General features: G+C 40.0%; 1 protein-coding gene across 3 annotated transcripts in view; it reads left to right on the top strand.

Moving 5' to 3' along the window:
• Positions 1–20,554, top strand: part of CNBD1 (cyclic nucleotide binding domain containing 1) — a 312,853-nt gene that overhangs the window by 274,024 nt on the left and 18,275 nt on the right. For all 3 annotated transcript variants that reach the window (XM_025179439.2, XM_075919792.1, XM_075919791.1), the window contains one exon: positions 5,013–5,080. In XM_025179439.2, the coding sequence (XP_025035224.2) occupies positions 5,013–5,080 (68 nt within the window). The remainder of the gene's footprint in view (positions 1–5,012; positions 5,081–20,554) is intronic.

Genomic DNA, 20,554 nt, shown 5'->3' with positions numbered 1-20,554 from the left:
TTTATTATAAATATTTGCACTGTAAAACTGAGAAACAAAAGAAATAGTATTTTTCAGTTTACCTCATACAAACACTGTGGTGCAATCTCTTTACCATGAAAGTGCATCTTACTAATGAACATTTTTGTTTCATAACTGCATTCAAAAACACAATACAGTTTGAACCTCTCTAGTATCTGGTCCAGCAACATCTGTGGTCCAGCATGATTTTAGTTAGCTAAATGTCCATTTATCATGGGTGTGGCCAAGTTTTCCACAGTCCCATAAAGTTTGTTTACAGCCACCAGTCCTGGCTCTCAGTGTTCTGTGTTGTTATTTAGCTCTAATTTACTACTAAATGTCTTCTAAGAGCCCAGTAAGCACTGGAAGTGTTGGTAATACTGCTAGACAATATTGACCTAATGTAGTGTGGCAAATTCTCTGGTTCAGCACTAGTCAGGTCCCAGGGATGCCAGACTAGAGAGGTTCAATCTGTAATATAAAACTTCAGAGAGCACACATCTATTCAGTCCTACTTGTTCAGCCAACCGCTAAGACAAACAAGTGTGTTTACATTTACAGGAAATAATACTTCCTGCTTCTTATCCATAATGTCACCAGAAAGTGGCAACAGGCATTCGTATGTCATTTTATAGCCAGCATGGCAAGGTGTTTACTTGCCATATATGCTAAACATTCATATGCCCCTTCATGCTTTGCTCACCATTCCAGATGTCATGCGTTCATGTTGATGGTACTCTTTTTTTTTAAATGTTAATTCAATTTGTGACTGAACTTCTTGGGAGAGAACTGTATGTTTCCAGCTCTGTCTTACTTGTATTCTGCCATATATTTCATGTTATAGTCAGTGATACTAGAACAGTTTTTAGAGTGTACCCCCATTTTACCTCTGTCTGCACCTTTCACTGACCCCTAGAGCTGATGCTGGCAGCCAGGACCTCAGAGCCAGCAGCCCAGTAAGATCCCAAATCAGCAGCTTGGACCCCACGTGTGGGGCCCATGGCTGGGGAGGATCCTGGGGCCAGTAGCAGAGTCCCTAAGCATCAGTGGGACTTGGCAGGGACAACAGCCAAGGGGCCCAGTCACCAGCCCCACTATGCAGCAGTGTAATACTTGATGGCAGGGACATGGGTCCATGGACTGGGACATTAGGCACAAAACCTGGCGATCCTACAGCATCCCCACACACCTAATTCAACACCTATGGACGCATGGCTTAGTGCACATTCTTTTTTAAGAACACATTCACTGAAGATTTGACAAACCAATGTCAGATTTTTAAGGATACCAATGTGAGATTTTTAAGGATAGCTATAGCACTTAACCCCAGGTTTAAAAATCTGAAGTTTCTTCCAAAATTTGAGGGGGACCAAAGTGAGGAGCATGCTTTCAGATGCCTTGAAAGAGCAACACTCCAGTGTGGCACTTCTGCTGGTGGTGTCTGACACAGATGATGAAAATGAACATGTGTCTGTTTGCACCAGAGGTATCCTGAAATAGCTCCCCCATGTCTTCACAAGCTACCTGTTATTTCAAAATGTTTTTCAAAATAACAGGCAAGCTATTTCGGCAAAATAATGAGCAAGCTATTTCCCATTCCACGAGGGTTAAGGGATGTCTTGAAATAGCACTTTATTATCGAAATGTGGTGGTGTGTAGACAGCACCACATTTTGAAATAGCCTATTTCAAAATAAACTCGAAATAAGTACACAATTTGCATAGCACAAATTGCGTATCTTATTTTGAGTTTAGAGTGCAGTGTAGACATAACCTTATTGAGCAGATCCCTTCATCAGCATAGATGCATGTTGAAGCATGAAGGTACATATGAATATTTAGTGTGTCTGGCATTTAAAGATCTTGCGATACCAACAGTGCTATGCAAATGCCTATTCTCACTTTCAGCTGACACTCTGAACAATGAGAAGGCAGAAATATCGTCTGAAAATGTAAACCAACTTGTTTGTCTGAGTGATTGGCTGAACAAGACATAGGATTCAATGGACTTTTATGCTCTAAAATTGTCCTTTGTTTTATTTCTCAATGTAGTTATTTTTGTGTACATAATTCTACATTTGTAAGGTTCTCTTTCATGATAAAGGGATTTCACAATAGTGCTTGTATGAGGTAAATTGAAAAAAACCTATCATTTCTTTTTTACAATGAAATAAAAATAAATATAAAATGAGGATTATACACTTTGTATTCTGTGTTGTAATTGAAATTAATATATTTGAATTGATTAATTTGAATTAATACATGCAATTAGTCATGTGACAGCCCTATAAATTGATAGCCCTTTACATTATTTCAATTTTAAAAGTAATTGTCTTTCATTAGAGAGAGAGGGTGAATAAATGGAGGATCGATTGGCACTACATTTACTAAGTTCCCTCTTTCTCCAACCTAAATATCTAGTCCTCACAAAGTGGCTTGTGGGATAAGCACATTTGGATAACTAAAGAAAAGGCTTTAAATTCTGTGTAAACTATGTTACACTTATTTCAGCTCAAGGGGGCAATTGAATTGCACCAGTGTACTCTGTTTGAAGTAAGGTACTCATATCTTGAATGGTCCAGAAATATGGGGATAAAATGAGCCCATTAAATCAGAAAGGATTCAGAACAAATTTCTTTGTTGGTCTTCCAAATAATACTCCAATTGCCCTTCTTAAGAGCAAAGAAAGTAATTAACTCTGTTTTGTCCAAACTTCAATATAATATTTATTTTTTGGCTTTGTATTCCTAGTATTTCCAAGGCTATACAAAGAGGAATGGCTCAGCGGGTCCCTCACATAAATTTCCTGGCTTAAAGCATACAGTAATTCCTCATTTAACACGTGCCCACTTAACATATTTTCATGATAGCACAATTTTTTTTTAGGGAACATTTTTTGAATTACACGACTGTCCCCAGAATAACACTATTTCTCCAGCTGGTCCGTTTCCGGCGGCTGCGCAGGGCTTCCCCCACCTCCCTACAAAGCGGTGGAGAGTTCACTGCTCGCCGTTCCACGCCGACTCCCCCTCACTGGATGCCTTGCTCCCTCTCCTCTGCCCCTGCTTGCAGGCCAGCGGCTGGGTTTCCCCAGCTGGCCCATCACCAGCAGCTGTGCGGGGCTTCCCCTGCCTCCCTACAAAATGGCGGAGGGTTTGCTGTTCGCCGTGTCCTCCTCGCAGGACGCAGTGCAGGTCCTGGCAGACCCGTGAAAGAGGCATACTCCCAACCCAATCCCCTTCCCTTCTCCTCCCCTTCTCTTCCTCAGAGCCAAATACCTCCCCTTCCTGCTGTAACCCAGTCCCCTTTCTCCCACAACCTTATGTCCCGGTCCCAACAGATATCACTGCTTAAAATGCAACCCCCACCTTTTCCATTATTTTCAATGGGAAAATTGACCCCGCATAACACGTTTTCACTTAAAATGATCATTTTCTGAAACATATCTGTAGTGTTAAATGAAGAATTACTGTATTCAAATTTTTTGTGTTCTCTGGGTTTCTCAGAATTGGAAGTTATTAGATTTAAGATTTAAAATATGAAATCCTTACTTAAATTGAGGACAAGGGATACTAATAAGTAACTGATTATTGGCCAATTGTTTCTATTACAAAGATGTCACCTTGGTTCCCCCTTGTTAAAAAGATTCATGGGTATGCCAGCTATTCAGACAGTTTGTGCACTAGTACATTAAAGAAGGCCTTGACAGGTCTCCATTTTCTATCCATGAAGACAGATTATTCAGAAGGCTGATATACTAGCATCAACAAATGTAATTATGGGAATCCATATGCTCAGTGCAAGTGAAAAACCTAAATCATTAATTGTGAAATCTATGGCTATTTGAAGTAAAAGTGGCTTTCTATATGATGGGTGGATTTTTATATTTTTGGAGGTTTTGGTTTTTGGAGTTTTTTTGGTTCTAGATGCCTTTTTCTGTGATCTCATAGAAAACAGAATATTTGTTAGGATATTTGTTAGCAATTTCTCTATATTCTGGGTGAGCCATTAAAACAAAGAAAAGGCAAGTGGCACAGTGATTATTCCTGGCTTAATGATTTATGTCCCTGTTTACTTTTTATTTATATGCATTTCAGTATGATATAACTTTTTGGATTGATTTTTTAAGTCCTGCTGAATTACTTTTTTTTTGGGGGGGGGGGGGACTACGCAAATTACGTATCTTATTTCAAAACTATTTTGAAATAGTTTATTTTGAAATTTGGTGTGTCTATACTGCACCAAATTTTGAAATAATGTACTATTTCGAGCTATTCCTTATCCCTCGTTCAACGAGGTATACTGGGATGGCAAAATAGTGTGCCCATTATTTCAAAAAATATTTTGAAATAACGTGTGGCTTGTGTAGATGCGGGGTGCAGTGTAGAGGTACCCTAATTTGTTCTTATTTTTAAACCCTTCTATAAAATTAGTTTCTACAATTAAATAATTCTTGTTCACCTTACTTACATGAGCAGCCCTACTGAAGTCACTAGTACTGGTCCCTTGTGCAAGGTGAGCAGGATTTGGCCCTCTTGTGAATAAATAAATATTTTGACACCTTAAAGTAACATGCAATCATGTTCACACCTGTGGGAGGAGAGAGAGAGAGAGACCTTCATAAGTATTTGCAGCATTGTTGAACAAGATTATATAGGAACCTTTGGAGCAGGTATCCCCTCCAAACCCAGATTGGAAAGAGAACATTGTCTATATACTGCTGCAAAACCATTTGTCTTACTCACATGGGTCATTCAGCTCAGTGGATTTGCTTATGGGAGTTAAGCAAACAGGAATATGCTTCTTTAAGACACTGATAAAAAAATCCTGTGAAGTGAATAGAAAGATTCCCATTGATTTCTATGAGCTTTGGCTCAGTCCCTAACTAGTGACACCATTCACTGCAGCTATTATTGATAAGACTATTTTACCCATTCAATTTTTTGCTTCTTCAGTCATTTGCATTAACTTTTAAAATTTGGAAGTAATTTTCTTTTCCTGTCTTTGTTATAGGTTTAGATAAGATGCTTCAAATGCTTCTTCTTCAAACAGCCGAGCCAATATTTGGTAATATCACACAAGTAAGTTTCAAAAACTCAGAGTGTGCTACATTTAGAATGAAGGAGCAGATCTTCAGTTACAACAGCTGAAGATGTCGCCTGGGGTGTGTCTAGACTACATGCCTCCTTCGACGGAGGCATGTAGATTAGCCAGATCGGAAGAGGGAAATGAAGCCGCGATTAAAATAATCGCGGCTTCATTTAAATTTAAATGGCTGCCCCGATCTGCCGATCAGCTGTTTGTCGGCAGATCGGGGGAGTCTGGACGCGATGCCCCGACAAAGAAGCCTTTCTTCATCGACACAGGTAAGCCTCGTGAAACCAGGTTTACCTGTGTCGATGAAGAAAGGCTTCTTTGTCGGGGCATCGCGTCCAGACTCCCCCGATCTGCCGACAAACAGCTGATCGGCAGATCGGGGCAGCCATTTAAATTTAAATGAAGCCGCGATTATTTTAATCGCGGCTTCATTTCCCTCTTCCGATCTGGCTAATCTACATGCCTCCGTCGAAGGAGGCATGTAGTCTAGACACACCCATAGCCTGTTCAAAAGGAATTAGACTCAAACAAGATTGTGATGCTATATGTAGTAATTTCTCCCTGTGGCTCACTACGTGCTAACAGGTTAAGCAGGAATACCAGGTATGATACAAATGTCTATAGAAATCAGTATTTTTGCACTTGTCTGGAAAAAATGCAGAGTAAAGCAAATGCAGAGTGAAGCAAAAAGTAAGTGAAAGCTGTTGTCTGTTCATTCACCTGCTAATGTATGTTGATACTACTTGCAGCTATATTTTGTGACAGCACAAGAATTTACAATAGATTCTCACCAGTCACAACAAAGTTACTTGCTTGGCATGCAGGCACTTTGTTAGAAGAGTTTAAAAAGCTGCACAGAATCCTTTTAAAATACATTTTCCTGAATTACTCAGACAGCAAATATGCTATTTATAGCATCACCAAGAAGATCTGTGTAGGCTGCATATAAGGGGCAAAATTCTATGCTGCATTTTACAGGAGTTACAGTACCGAAGATGCAGCTCAGGCATAATGAGATTTCTGGGCTGTTCCAGGAGCAGGTCCACTCTTGCTCACCTGCCAATTAGCCGTTCCACAATCTCAAACAGACAGAAAATAGGGTGGCAACTCCTCTTTATTCCACTAGCCATGGCCCTAGCATGTCTCTGTTTTGGGGCTGGAAGAGAATTGAACTGCAACCTTAATCTTGCCTCTGTCTGGGGGAATGCCACAGAAAGCCACTATGGCCTGTTTACGCCACAAAGATTAGCTACAAGAAGGGCAGGTATCTGGCCCTGGATGCTGTTTGAGCTTGGACAATGAATGAATAAATGAATTGGAAATTCATGTTTGAGCAGATCTTCAGTTGATGAAAACACACCTCTTCTTAAGACAGTGATATATGCATGTCCAAGAAGGGTACAAGTGTTATTAACAATAAAAAAGCAGAAATTTTGATCCTGGCCAAACTTTGCTTATCAAAAAGGAGGAAAACTTAACTTTCAAGTAGATCTGCACAGGAACAATTATTTATTTAGCAAATATTCAATAAAAGAGCCACAAGTAATCTCAGCATGCATAGAGGGAGAAGACAACATTCGAGGAGGAATTAGATCCTATTTTCTTGTCAACATGCAACTCACTCAGTACAGTGGTGCTATATTTATTCTAGCTTCATAGAGAACAAAAATTTTATCAATTACTGAAGTTTTTCATTCTGGAGTGGCTAAAGGACTTGCATATGCAGTCTCACACCAAATACTGAGCCTAAAATTGTCTGACATTGTACAAAATGTCACAGTCTTAAAGATCAGGCCTTCCTTCAGTTGCTCATTATATTAAACTGTGGTGTAGCATGCTTTACAGCCATGTTGCTAATATGACAAAAATGACTCAATATGGAAACATCTCAAATTCTCAATCAGTTATCAAACCCTATCTAGCATTGCTCCTGAGGTCTCCTCAGAAACTGAAGGATTTGCAGGGTTGAGCCAGATTTGAGAACTTCACTACAGGCAGTCCCCGGGTTACATGGATCCGACTTACATCGGATCCCTACTTACAAACGGGGTGAGGCAACCCCGCACTAACTGCTTCCCCTCAGCAGACCAGGGAGATGCGGAGTGGCTTTTCTCAGCAGACACCTCAGCTTGAGAATAAAGGACTGAGGGAAGTGAGGTGTGGGAGAATAAAACTGAGCTCTGGAGAAATGTTTGGCTAGAGTTTCCCCTAAAAAATGTACCAGTTCCGACTTACATACAAATTCAACTTAAGAACAAACCTACAGTCCCTATCTTGTACGTAACCTGGGGACTGCCTGTATATGAGGCCTGGAGTCGTCAACTGTTGTCACTCTGTGTGGCGCAATGGTCCTCATTAGGCTATGCATATTGTAAAGCCCGTAAGTGAATGTTTCTCATACTGGGGATGACAAGGATATTGTGTGTTGGGGGAGAGTATTGCAGTATTGTCAACCTTACTTCAGCACTGCTTTCACAGTTGGGTGGCAGGTGAGTGAGGTATGCTGGCTAGGCACCCAGTTTTGAAGGGTGCACCATTACCAGCAGCAGCACAAAATTAAGGGCGGCAACACTGCAACATTGCCCCACCCCCCACAAAAGCCAGGTTTCATGGAGGAGATCAGATTTCACATTCCATGACATTTTAATGGCTCTAAATTTGGTAGGGGCCTAAAGATAACATAATAGTTAAAACTAGAACTGTGTGCTGGAAAATGAGAACCATGGGGGCACTGGGAAAGGAACTGAAGTAGATAGAAAAATATATTTTTAATATTCATTCACTCATCTGGTGAAGTGAGGTTTACCCACAAAAGCTTATGCCCTAATAAATCTATTAGATTCAAAGGTGCCTTTGGACGCCTTGCTTTAATGAGTATTCTTGGAGTGAGCAACATGAGATGAACTGGAGGTGGAAGACCATTCAGACAATATAACAGTATTTCATTCAGGAAAATAAGATGATATTCACACAGAAGTAGCTGTACTAGTCTTTAAAAAGGCAACACAAGAGCTACAGGAATGAAAACCAGCTAACCTACAAAATTATAAGAGCACATTTTTTTACAAATAATGTTAAAGTAACTATTAACAAGTTTAACACAGCTACTCAGATCGTGATAAATTGGCAAAAAACACAGTTCACAACAATTTGAAAGCTGTACTAAACCAAGTTCCTGCTTATGTCATCATTCTGATTGAGTGATATGAAGGTCCAAGATGGTAATGACAACGCCTGCTTTTTGTGAGCATTGCACAGGTAAACATGGAACTGGGGCAAACAGACAATCATTAATGTTTTGTTAAGCTGTATAGTATATATACCCTGTATATTGAGGGAAATGCCTCATCAACAGGAATAAAAAAACTAACCACAGAATTCATAGGATGGAATTACTGATGAACAATTGGATCACAAACTGAAAAGAGTAGGACAACAGATAAAAACATAGAAGAAAATCATTGAGAAGTGTTGCTGTCAAGGAAACAGACTAAAGCAGAGCTAGAGTGGGCATTTTCAGCTGGAGGTTGAAAGACTGGGCTGCCACATATCAGAAGGCATAAGAACATCTAATAATAATAAAAGTAAAGCGCATGCATGAGTTCCTTGCTGGGTTATGGGGCCATAAAACCTAAAATCCAATAATGAGTTGAACTTTAAGACACTTTTCTCCTATTACTATGAAATACCCATTTCCCACAGACCATAAACAATATTTGGGGAGAGACCCCCCCACATACACAATTTAATAATTTATTTCAAATGAAGCTGCAATGTATTTCTTATTCAGATACTAAAAACATTTACAATCAAATTTAGAAAGATCACACAGCTGTTATATCAAATATTTATAGTAGATTTAAAATGTTATAATTCAGTCTAGTTAATATATCATTTTAATTAAATAACCTCGTTTATTTTACTCTAATAGTGTTCAAACTTAGAGTAGAAAGACATTTTTGTTAGTAAAGCTAACAGCTTCTCCTTTTATGTAATCACTTCTTTTGAGCCTCCAGGTCCATGGGCTGGGAATATTCTCTGGTCAATGAACTTAAAATCTGGCATAGGGAAGCATTTCCCCTTTCTTTGGTTGCTCCCATTGGCACCAGTAGTGGGAGGAAGTCAGTGCACTCTTCTTCAAGGTTCATGAAAGCTATTGGGCCTTGTGCATATAGCATAGCACTAGGATTGAGGGTTACTGAGTTGTGTCCCTTTCTCTGCTACAGACTGTAAGGGTAACTTTGGCAAACTATTTACATTCATTGTGCCTCTGATTGCCCACCTGTAAATTAGGGATATTAATACAATCCATAAGTATTCCATGGAGATGCTGTGAAGATTAATCAGGTAGCCTGGATTATTACTACCTTTAACACAGTCATCCTGGGTAGTTGAGGATATAAGGCCCACACACAACAGCCCACACTGGGCATGTCTACATAGCAGGGCAAAAGTCAAATTAAGCTACACAACTTCAGGTACGTCAATTGTGTAGCTAAAGTCAAAATAACTTAATTCAACTTTTGGCACAGTCTACACAGAAGGAAGTTGAAGGAAGAACACTCTTCCTTCAACTTCCCTTACTCCTTCTGAAATGAGGGTTACATGAGTCTGAGTAAGAAGTCCTCCAGCTCGATATTATTTTGAAATAACAGCTTGCTATGTAGACACGCTCTTTATGACTTAGGAATAATGTCAGTTATTCCAAACTAACACTGCTGTGTAGATATACCCACTGTCCAGAATGTGGTTCAGGGTTTCTTGCTGCTGCTTCCCTTTGCTCTCTTCATCCAATATACCAGCCAATGAAGCTGAGTGAGCGAAAAGGGAGAAGTAAACTGTGCCCTTTTCAGGAATATATTACATTTCTGCTATCATCAGAGCAAGAGAGGAACAGAAAAGGCATTGTCAGTAAGTCACAGTTTCTTCCATGGTGCTTCTTGTGCAGCAATGCACCTCATCACATGTAGGGCAGAGCCTAAACAGTCTGGCCTTTTGTTTATGAAAGGCTTTAAAACTCACAGATAAAAGAAACCAGATGAGGACTACATTGTGCAACTCTTATGTTGGGTGAGCATTTACTTATTCCAGTGGTTCAGTTGACTTCACTGGAGCTGCTTGTGTGAGTAAGTATACCCAACAATCCCAGCAAAGAATGCACAGTTGAACCCTCTGTAATAAGTGGTTTCCTCTTTCTATTCATCCCACGCCAGATTCTAGAAATCTCTCTCATAATGAGTAGTGCCTCGATCCACTGACTTTGGTGACATACTCATGAAGTAAATTACAGCTCAACATAAATATGAGTTAACTGCCCAGGCAGGGACTACAGACAAGTCAGTTTACTCAACTTCTAGAGAAAGGGGGTGTTCTCTATTCTTATTTCCTAATGCAGGGGGAAGAAGGGCAGGAGGAAAGGGAGAAAGATGTGTTACTAAGATAACTCATCCTCCCAGATAACACTCTGAAGTGCTGGCTAAAGAGAGGTACTACAGTGTGTCCTTCCTATTATAGCACTGCCCCCACGAATACCATCTCTTAAAATATAATGTATTTTCTTAATAATCACTAAAACTTCTATCTGTAGTATTAGAGCATTTATTAAAAAATATTAAGAATCCACAAACTTGGAATGTCATGCTGCCATTTGGCTTTTATTTTCCTTGATGTTTCATATTTCTGTGGATGAGGAAAACTCTCTGTGGGAAAAGAATATCATGTCTTTGTTTTCCATTTGAAATCTTGGAAATAGTACAGCAATCTGATATTATTTTGATTACAGCAATGCCAACATTGAAAAAAAATTATTGTTGCTAATTCGTACATTTTACGCCTTTCTTGGTCTGAAACTTGCAGTGTTATTTTTCAAGTAATAAATTTATAGAAGGCAGAAATTTTACAGAGCTGAAGGAGAATAAAAAGGAAAATATCCCATTGAGAGCCATGATGATCTAGTGGTTTAAGCTATTGGGAGTCAGGAGACCTGGCAAAGCCTCAGAAGCGCGGGACCCCGGTCTGCTGGGGACCGTCTCCCTGGTCTGCTGGGGACCGTCTCCCTGGTCTGCTGGGGACCGTCTCCCTGGTCTGCTGGGGACCGGCGGGTTCCCGCACTTCTGCGGCTTTGCTCCCGGTGCCCCTGGTCTGCTGGAGACGGTCCCCAGGGGCACCGGGAGCAGCTTTTCTTGCCCCAGAGGTCGAGGTGGAGGACCGCTGCCTGCGAGCTCTGGGGCGAGAAAGCCCCGTTCGTAAGTGCGGATCCAACATAAGTCGGATCCGCGTAAGTCGGGGACTGCCTGTACTGATTTAAATAGATCAATTTTGAAACCAGATCAGTCAAACCACTGCAATTGCTATGTGTAGACCAATACATGAGACAGAGGGTACTTTTAAAGAGTTAATACCTGCATTTGAATGTAAAATACATTTTAAAAGTTACACTGCAGCCCAGATATGGAAACTTCTATACTGGCACTTTCTGAATTTACAAAGGAAAGCATTTTAACCAGTATGGATGGTTTCCTCATGTTTCCTATGTAATAAGCTTGATAAAAAGTTCTAAAAACTCCAGCTGACTTAGGCATTTTCTACTAATGTCTTTAGGATAGTGACACACAATTCCAGAAGCTACAGACCATGGCCACAGTCCTGCAATCCAATCCGTTAACTGAATACCCCATCTACAGAGAAGTCCCAGTGGTTTCTCCTTGAGGGCTATTGACAGGGAAAATCACTTTTTTTTCAATTTGAGTACCAACCAGTTCCCTCATGGACTGAGAACGCCATTTGATAAATATTTTATAATAAAAGAATTGAAGCCTTGAGGGGATCAGCTGTTTTCACTCCCCCACACATTACAAAGGTGATGTGTGGTAATCATTTCACTAGCTTGTATAATCAGGATTCTGTAACAACTGATTTAGAAATGTGCTGTGTGGGGGATCATCATAAGACTGTTATGGTGAAATCTAGCCTTGAAACACAACAGTAAAAGTCAACAGTAAAAGTTGGAAATCAACAGTAAAAGTTTTCCCATACACCACACGGTAATTAGAAACTTACTTTCAATAACTGCTGCTTCTTTGGGACTTTTGTAAGAGGCTTTAATTTAGTCTCTTTCCAAACATTATCTTTTTTAAAAATACATTTGTCATTTAATACATTTTATACATTTAATATATCCTTCATATTAAAAATGTATTTTGTGGATATTTTGAGAGTGTAATTTAATTGCCTCAGCCTGTGCTTCCTGTCATACACACATCTTGGTTTGCTCTGGAACATATTAGGTTTTTTTATTTACTGTCTGCTGACAGTTCTGTAAGGTCTCTTCAAAGAGGTAGGCAAAGAGAAAACAATGCAGATACTGTATTTTCCATGTTGGATTTCAGCCTTCTTTCCTTTCTGTCTAGGAAAAGGCTACATAAAATTAGTATAAGCATTTGTGATCAGCTTTGCATGAAGCTATCCAATAAAATCAAGTTTCCTTTCCAACACCCATCTGGCAAGCGATCAATATGGGAAGAATTTATCCCTAAACAGTGTCTAGTTAGAGTCAATAGGACTTCATATGCTTGTACAAGTACACACTTCAAGACTCCTCTGAAGTATCAGGGCCCAAACATAAATATTTCACTGTGGCATAACTTTGGTCTGAAATTATTTAAAAACACTTTAACTTTAATAAGTGTGAAATCAATATTTTGCTATCTTCTAATGTTAATTTGAAAAGTCTTTAATACAAGTTAACAAAAAATTAGTGCTTCCTGAGTCCAACATTTTGGGAGAAAATTAGGAAAAAACCTTGGAATAAATATCAAGTGAAGTATTGTACTGTTACTGCAGTACAATATTTGCTGTTCCCATTTGACAATGATTCAGAACAAATCTTTCCAAACTCTAGAGACAACAATGGTACCAAATACTGTAGTTTAGGGGTCTGAACACTGTATTTTTTAGAATGACAACAGTTATGGTAGTTTCAACTTAGAGGAATGAGTTCATATCTGTCCCACGCCACAGCTAGTTATGATGATGTTCTACTGAGCCAAGTTATATTTTCCTCTCATCTGTGAAGCAGCAGAAAATTGACTCATTAATGCTTCTTTGTCTCAGTGATTTCATTTCTTGTTCTTTTCCACATTAAGAATAATTACTTTCCCACAAACCTGGCCTGTTTTGTTGGAGACTACTGTTTTCCAAATGTAAATGGTCATTGATCTGCCAAAAATGGCCTCATTTCTAAGTTGAAGATTGTTGCACAGATGGGAAGCAATTGTGAAAAATTGCCAATTGGCAATCGCAAATCTAAAGCAAGGATTGACTTCTAACTGTTTTCCCATCCATATTCAATTTTTTACAGGAGTTTACAACATTATTAATTTTGTCTCAATTGCCATATAAAAACCATGTGAAACCTACAGCATAGATAAATAAGTAGGCCAATACCATCCTGCTCATTTGAATGAGCATTTGTAACTCCTGCAACTTGAGAATGACTGTGTCTCTGATGAATGAAGTGACTTAGCTGTGGGACTAGCTATAGTTATTGTGTTCTCTTTAATTACATTAAAACTGGTCATGGAGTAAGGTGTTACTCGATATGAAAAAGGAGAACACAAGAAAGGATATCCTGTTGTTTCTTTAGATTACTATTTCCAGATTTTGTGACTAGTACATTGCTCTGTTAAGCATCCCAATACACTTGAGCATGACGTTTTGGTAAACAAGGCACAGTGCAGTATGACTAAGTGTCAGAATTGGACTTATACATGTTAGAAAAGGCTATATTGCTATTCCAAATTAACAATGAATTCTACGACGTTCATACTTTCTCTAACTGTAGTATACAACGGTCAAATTTTATCAGCAATGGTAACTGGTATTCTACGAGGGTCGGGGAGGGCATTAAAAGTAACAATAGCATTTAATGGTGACAACATATAAAATGTAGGTGATGAAGCAGGGCATAGCGGGCATTTTTTTTAAAAGCTTGTAAGGGACTTCGGAGTCTAAATCTGATTTTTAAAAGTGACTTACGTTACTTGGGAGACAAGGTGGGTGAGGCAATATCTTTTATTGGACCATCTTCAGTTGGAGAGAGACATAAACGTTAGAGCTTACACAGTACTCTTCTTTAGGCATGGGAAAGGTATTGAACACATCACAGCTATGGACTCATAGGAAGGAGACCCTTGAAGATACCATAGGGATTTCAACAATTTCCACCCCACTATCATACTCAGCCAGGACCAGTCCATATGAGAGATCTACTTCCTTGACACTACAGTACAAAGAATTGATGGTCACATAAACACCACCCCCGTATACCAGAAACCTAATGACGACTATTCTTACCTTTAGCTTCCATCCAGGACACAACACATTGTCTACAGCCAAGACCTAAGTTACAACTGGATTTGCTCCAATTCCACAGGCAGAGACAAACATCTATAAGAGTTTTATCAGGCATTCTTAAAACTTAAATGCTCATCCGGGGAAGTGAGGAAATAGATTGACAGATGAATACCCAGAAGTCAATTACTTCAGGCAAAACAAGGAAAATAACAGAACACTACTGGTCATCACCTACAGCCCTCAGCTTAAGCCCCTCCAGTGCATTATTAACAATCTACAACCTATCCTGGAAAACAATCTCTCACTCTCAGGCTGTCTAAAAACTGCATCTCTTTTTCAATAAAGGGATATAAATTAGGCACATCGATACTGAAAATGAAGACAGGATTTAAATATTCCGCACTTCATTTGCATAATGGTGGCTGCAAAAACCGGCAGTTTAGATGGGGCAGAAGTGCCCCATTTTGAAAGATCCTGTACTCCTCTTTTTTCAAACTCAAGCAAAGCCTTTCTATCAGCCACACATTGCACCTCAGATAGATTCATCTAAGAACCTACCCCTGCAACAGATTCCATCACCAACTCTGTCCACATATCTATGCAAGTGAGATCATCACAGGACCTAACAACATGAGCCACATAAGGGGTTCATACAACTGCACATTCTCTAATGTGATCTATGCCATCAAGTGCCAGCAATGCTCTAATGGCATGTATATTGGCCAAACTTGGCAGTCTCTATGATAAAGGATTAATGGACACAAATCAGGTATTCCAAAAGGTAAGATACAGAAATGTGTTGGGGGAACATTTTAACTTGCCCAGGAACTCATTAATGGAGCTCAAAGTTACCATATTATTAGAAGCCAATTTCAAAAATCAGTTTGAAAGGGAAGCTGCAGAACTTAATTTTGTTTACAAGTTTGAGACCTGCAATAGAAGTTTAAACAAAGACTTTAACTGGATTACCTGCTACATTCCACGTCCTAATTACATAAATAGCCAAGAACTGGGTACTTAAGGGTACTTAGAATCCACTCTATCAGCTTCATTTAGCGTGGATACTCTAATTGCCAATTTTCCTCTCATTTTTCCTTTTCTTTCCTTCCCCATCCCCTCTCTTTTTCTGCTATTTATTTTGTAACATGGACCCCTTAACTCCATTCATCTGACGAAATGGGTTGTGCCCATGAAAGTTCATTATTACCATCTAGTTTTTTGTTGGTTTCTAAGGTGCTGCAGAACTTATTCATTGCTATTTAATTTTTTCAGTTTCAGACTAACATGGCTACTCCTCCAAAATTGTAGTTAGTATTTTCCACAATTCTTATTCTGTAAAACAGGAATATTGTAGATAATTGCAGTTCAGCTAAACTTCTTCATATAAACCTCTTTCCCATATGCATATTTCCACCTTTAGAGGAAAGCTACACTCCAGTGAGCTGATGAAATATTAATTCAGCTGCATCAGTTCTGACTGACTCTACTGGCCTCCAGTGTGCTTGGTTTACAGATCCCAAACTTAAGTCTGGTAACTTACTTGAGGAAACCAAGCCATGTGCTTGGTTGCCTTAATGCACTTATGACACATAACCCTAGTAATATAATTGTGGAGTTCTGTATTGTAAAATATTACCAAGCTCTTTGAATAGACCTATTTACTACTTTAAATTTACAGTGTGTAAATGGATGCATTTCTTTCACACCTTCACAGAAGGATCCTGCATGTTAAGCCTCTGTCTCCATGGTGACAGACTACACTGAGTGATACACTGAACAGTGCAGTTGCATTTGCATGCAGATTAAAACTGAGGAGAGAGGTTGTTTCAAAAAAGAGAAACTCAGACATTTGCTTTTGTCTGTAAGGAAACTATCTCCAAGGGCTGTAAAACAGAACATTTAATAGCTGCATGAAAAGAATAGTGAGACTCTTCTGAAGGGATGGCTTCTGTTGTGTTACAAAGAGAAAGCAGGCAGTTTCTCTATATTTGTAGATCAACATGAGCCTAATAAGGAAGCTGTGAATGACAGCAACACATGAGCACATGCTGAAGAAGTGGAGCCATGGGAAAATAAGCTATTCACTACCTTTGATTTGCAGGGCACACATAATCAGGTATAAAGTTAAAGCTATTAATCTGTCAGAGAAGTCAAGGATTTTATGAGATGTCCGTGACTTCTTGAAAATCCAATAATTCAGCCTCAAAGAGTGCATCTCAGACTTCTCAATAAATCTATGATTTAATGTTTATTGCCCACATTGTGTCCATGACTTTTAATTAAAATACCCATGCCAAAATCATAATCTTTGGTATAATACTAAAATAACCATGATCTTTCAAGGTGCATAACCCATGGAGATCTCTCTTGGAATATGATGCATGTCTTTTTGACTTGTGAATGCTTTTTAAAAGGTAATGTCACTTATTTTTGCAAGGCCAGTTTGGATTTATACTATAGTGTACTGAAGGAGACCAGCGCAAAATGAAAAAAAAATCAAAGCTTTGTTTGAATATAAACATAAATGTAGTTTGAAACCGACTCTTTCCACAGGCAGTATTAATCAGATACCTCTTTTTTCTTTTCTGATCATATGATCTCAGAAAGAGGAATAAAATCCTGATTTCAACCACTTTGCAACAATCTCTAGAAGATTTTTTTTGAAGTTTACATTACAATATTACAACATGTGGATTCCCCCTACAGATTTTATGTGGTATTTTTTCTCTCTTAACATGCCCCAGGGGTACCCTGCTGTGACACTAGGAGCATGGGATTACATGGTAGGATTTGCACAAGAGCATTGTTACAGAGATTTTTTTTCCCCATCTTCCAAATTGTTCCACTGAGAGAATGAATTGGGCCTCTAATCTCTGTGGTACAAATAAAAAGAAAACCTGACTGAAGTTAATAAAGATACACCTTATCTAAGTCATGTCAGTGTTAGGCCAGTTCTATGATTGCTCCTTTAAGCTCCAGCTCAGGTTTACTCAGCTTGATCATAATACTCAAATGAAAACAAAGCTTACAGGTCTCAGATGATGGCCAAGAATAGACCCCCAAATTGAGCAGTCTAAAATCATGTTATGTCACAGAGTCCCGATGTCATTGCAGTTTTCCACGGACTTTGACATGCTTCGGGTCAGGCACGATATGTACATTAAAATAGCTCTAACACACACTGCTGTCAAGGCCAGTTCCTTGACCTGATTGTAGCCAGACAGGAACCCCCTGCCATATCCATCTTGCTTGCCCCTCTAAGATGCCTCAGAGCACACAGGGCACAGAGAACAATAAAATCAGCATAGTCTTTGATGCCTTAACTGAAGGCCCGAATATTCTGGCTCATCGTGACCCTGAACAACAGTAAACATAGATAAGAGGGCCATCAAGCCAGTCATCGACCAAGAGGCTGCAGAAACTGCCCTTGGCTAGCACCGATATTGATATGCAGGGGCGGATATAGGGCAGGTCGAACGGGGGGCCGCCCCATGCCCCACGCTTCAGAAAGCCCCGCGCATGCGCCGTAGCGCCGCCATGCATGCGCATGGCGTCACTGCGCATGCGCCGTGGCAAAGGGGGAGCCCCGCAGAATTATGCTGCCCGGGGCCCTGCAAAATGGTCATCTTCCCCTATTGATACGATCACACAACCGTCCCGGGAGAGGAATCTCCCGCTGAGTAAAGAATGTCCAGTACTCCCAATTCAGTTATCTCTCTCTTACAAGTGTAAATTACGTTCACAACTCCCTTGTAAGAACTGGCATCACAAAGATGAACCAGCACAATTTGGCACCTTAGATAAGAAAGAGAATACGTGACCCCACGGGTAAAAAGATGGGCCCAGCAGCACACTCACTTTGAGTACCAATCTACCAACTACCTGCTGGTTGGTTTAGCTAATTGACTCCTGAGGTCCACACGGGGACGCCCAACCTCGTATTCATCTTTCCAAGGAATTGAGTGACCGATCCTGGCCTGACACACTGGAATCGAGAGACGCAGAAGGGGGTAAAAATTGTACCTGTATGTGTCCTTTTTGTTTTGTCATTGTGCACGTATAGCATTAGAGCTCTATAAGGTTGCGTTGTAAGCTTATACAACAGGTGTGTTTTGTTTCCCTCCTTTCCTTTGTAACCATTTAAAACCTGTATTTGCTAGCAGTTAAGTAGAGCAATAGCCATTGTAACCATATGTTTATAAGTTTCTCTACCAAACCTGTAACTGTTTAAGGTTTAATCTGACTCCTCCTGTTGCTGTAACAGAACCAGACACAATTAAAAGAATCATAGCTGGTCAGGGGCAAACGCAGTAAGAGCTGAGTGTTGAGTCGTGCGGCCTCCACGGGGCAGACTCTTGGGGCGCCCGTCAGCCTCTCTGGCTGCCCACTGCGAAGGGACTTTTGTCCTAGCAGTCGAAGACTCGGGTGTAACTAGCTCTCTCTGCGCCACCTGTCAGCCTCCATGGCTGCCCGTTGCGAAGGGACCTTTGTCCTAGCAGTGAAAGACTCAGGTGTATTAGGGCTCACAGACCACTCATTACCTCGGCCACCGGCTGACACTGATTCTTAATGGCAAAAGATTATTTTGATACAGTAGGACATTTTGGAACAACAACAGAAAAACAGTTATGCTGATCTATTTACTAATAACCTCTGCAACTAGTCAAAATTATCCTGAACATCTTTGGTATATTTCAAAGCAGTAATGATGTTCCAGTTAATAACATTCAGTCCTAATGAAGTAACTGGTCACTGTCAATGGACCTCAGTGAGCTTACATGTAATATGAAGGATTTCTATACAAGAGAAAGATTAAGTACAGATGTTCTTCTATTTATTGTCCTTAGGCAGTGGGGAAACAAAACATTTTAATTGAATTTGAAGGACAGTTTGCAAATGGCTGACCTAGCAGAAAAGCCCTGGAAATAATTTGTTATGAAGTTTCTTACAGAACTATTAAGCAAACATTCATGCAACAGCCCAGTTCTAATGTTAACATACAGATGTCCAATCAGCTTCCACTGTATGAGCTACATTTAAAAAACCAAAACAACCTCCTTCACTTAAGAGCATGGAATAGAAATGTTTTTACACATATAATTAATCATATGGAAAAATACTGGCTTCTATTCCTCACACACTTACATAAGAAATGGGGATAGAAATGTAGCCGTGTTAGTCTGGGGTAGCTGAAGCAAAATGCAGGACAATGTAGCACTTTAAAGACTAACAAGATGGTTTATTAGATGATGAGCTTTCGTGGGCCAGACCCACTTCCTCAGATCAAATAGTGGAAGAAAATAGTCACAACCATATATACCAAAGGATACAATTTAAAAAAAGTGAACACATTTGAAAAGGACAAATCACATTTCAGAACAGGAGGGGGATGCAGGGGAGGGGAAGGAAGGAAGGTAAGTGTCTGTGAATTAATTATATTAGAGGTGGGGAGAGTTAGATGTCTGTGAGCTAATGGTATTAGAGGTGATAATTGGGGAAGCTATCTTGGTAATGGGTAAGATAGCTTGAGTGTTTGTTCATTCCTTCCCGGAGAGTGTCGAATTTTAACATGAATGATAGTTCAGAGGATTCCCTTTCAAGTGCAGATGTAAAAGGTCTTTGTAGCAGAATTCAGGTGGTTAAGTCATTGAGGGTATGTCTACACTACCCCGCTAGTTCGAACTAGCGGGGTAATGTATGCATACCGCACTTGCTAATGAAGCCCGGGATTTGAATTTCCCGGGCTTCATTAGCATAAGCGGGGAGCCGCCATTTTTAAATCCCCGCTGCTTCGAACCCCGTGTAGCGCGGCTACACGGGGCTCGAACTAGGTAGTTCGGACTAGGGTCCTATTCCGAACTACCGGTACTCCTCGTGAAACGAGGTGTACCGGTAGTTCGGAATAGGCACCCTAGTCCGAACTACCTAGTTCGAGCCCCGTGTAGCCGCGCTACACGGGGTTCGAAGCAGCGGGGATTTAAAAATGGCGGCTCCCCGCTTATGCTAATGAAGCCCGGGAAATTCAAATCCCGGGCTTCATTAGCAAGTGCGGTATGCATACATTACCCTCCTAGTTCGAACTAGGAGGGTAGTGTAGACATACC

The sequence above is a fragment of the Pelodiscus sinensis genome, chromosome 2 (assembly GCF_049634645.1).
Source record: "Pelodiscus sinensis isolate JC-2024 chromosome 2, ASM4963464v1, whole genome shotgun sequence".
NCBI classification, from domain to species: domain Eukaryota; kingdom Metazoa; phylum Chordata; order Testudines; family Trionychidae; genus Pelodiscus; species Pelodiscus sinensis.
This window is presented reverse-complemented; position numbering and strand designations above follow the sequence as displayed.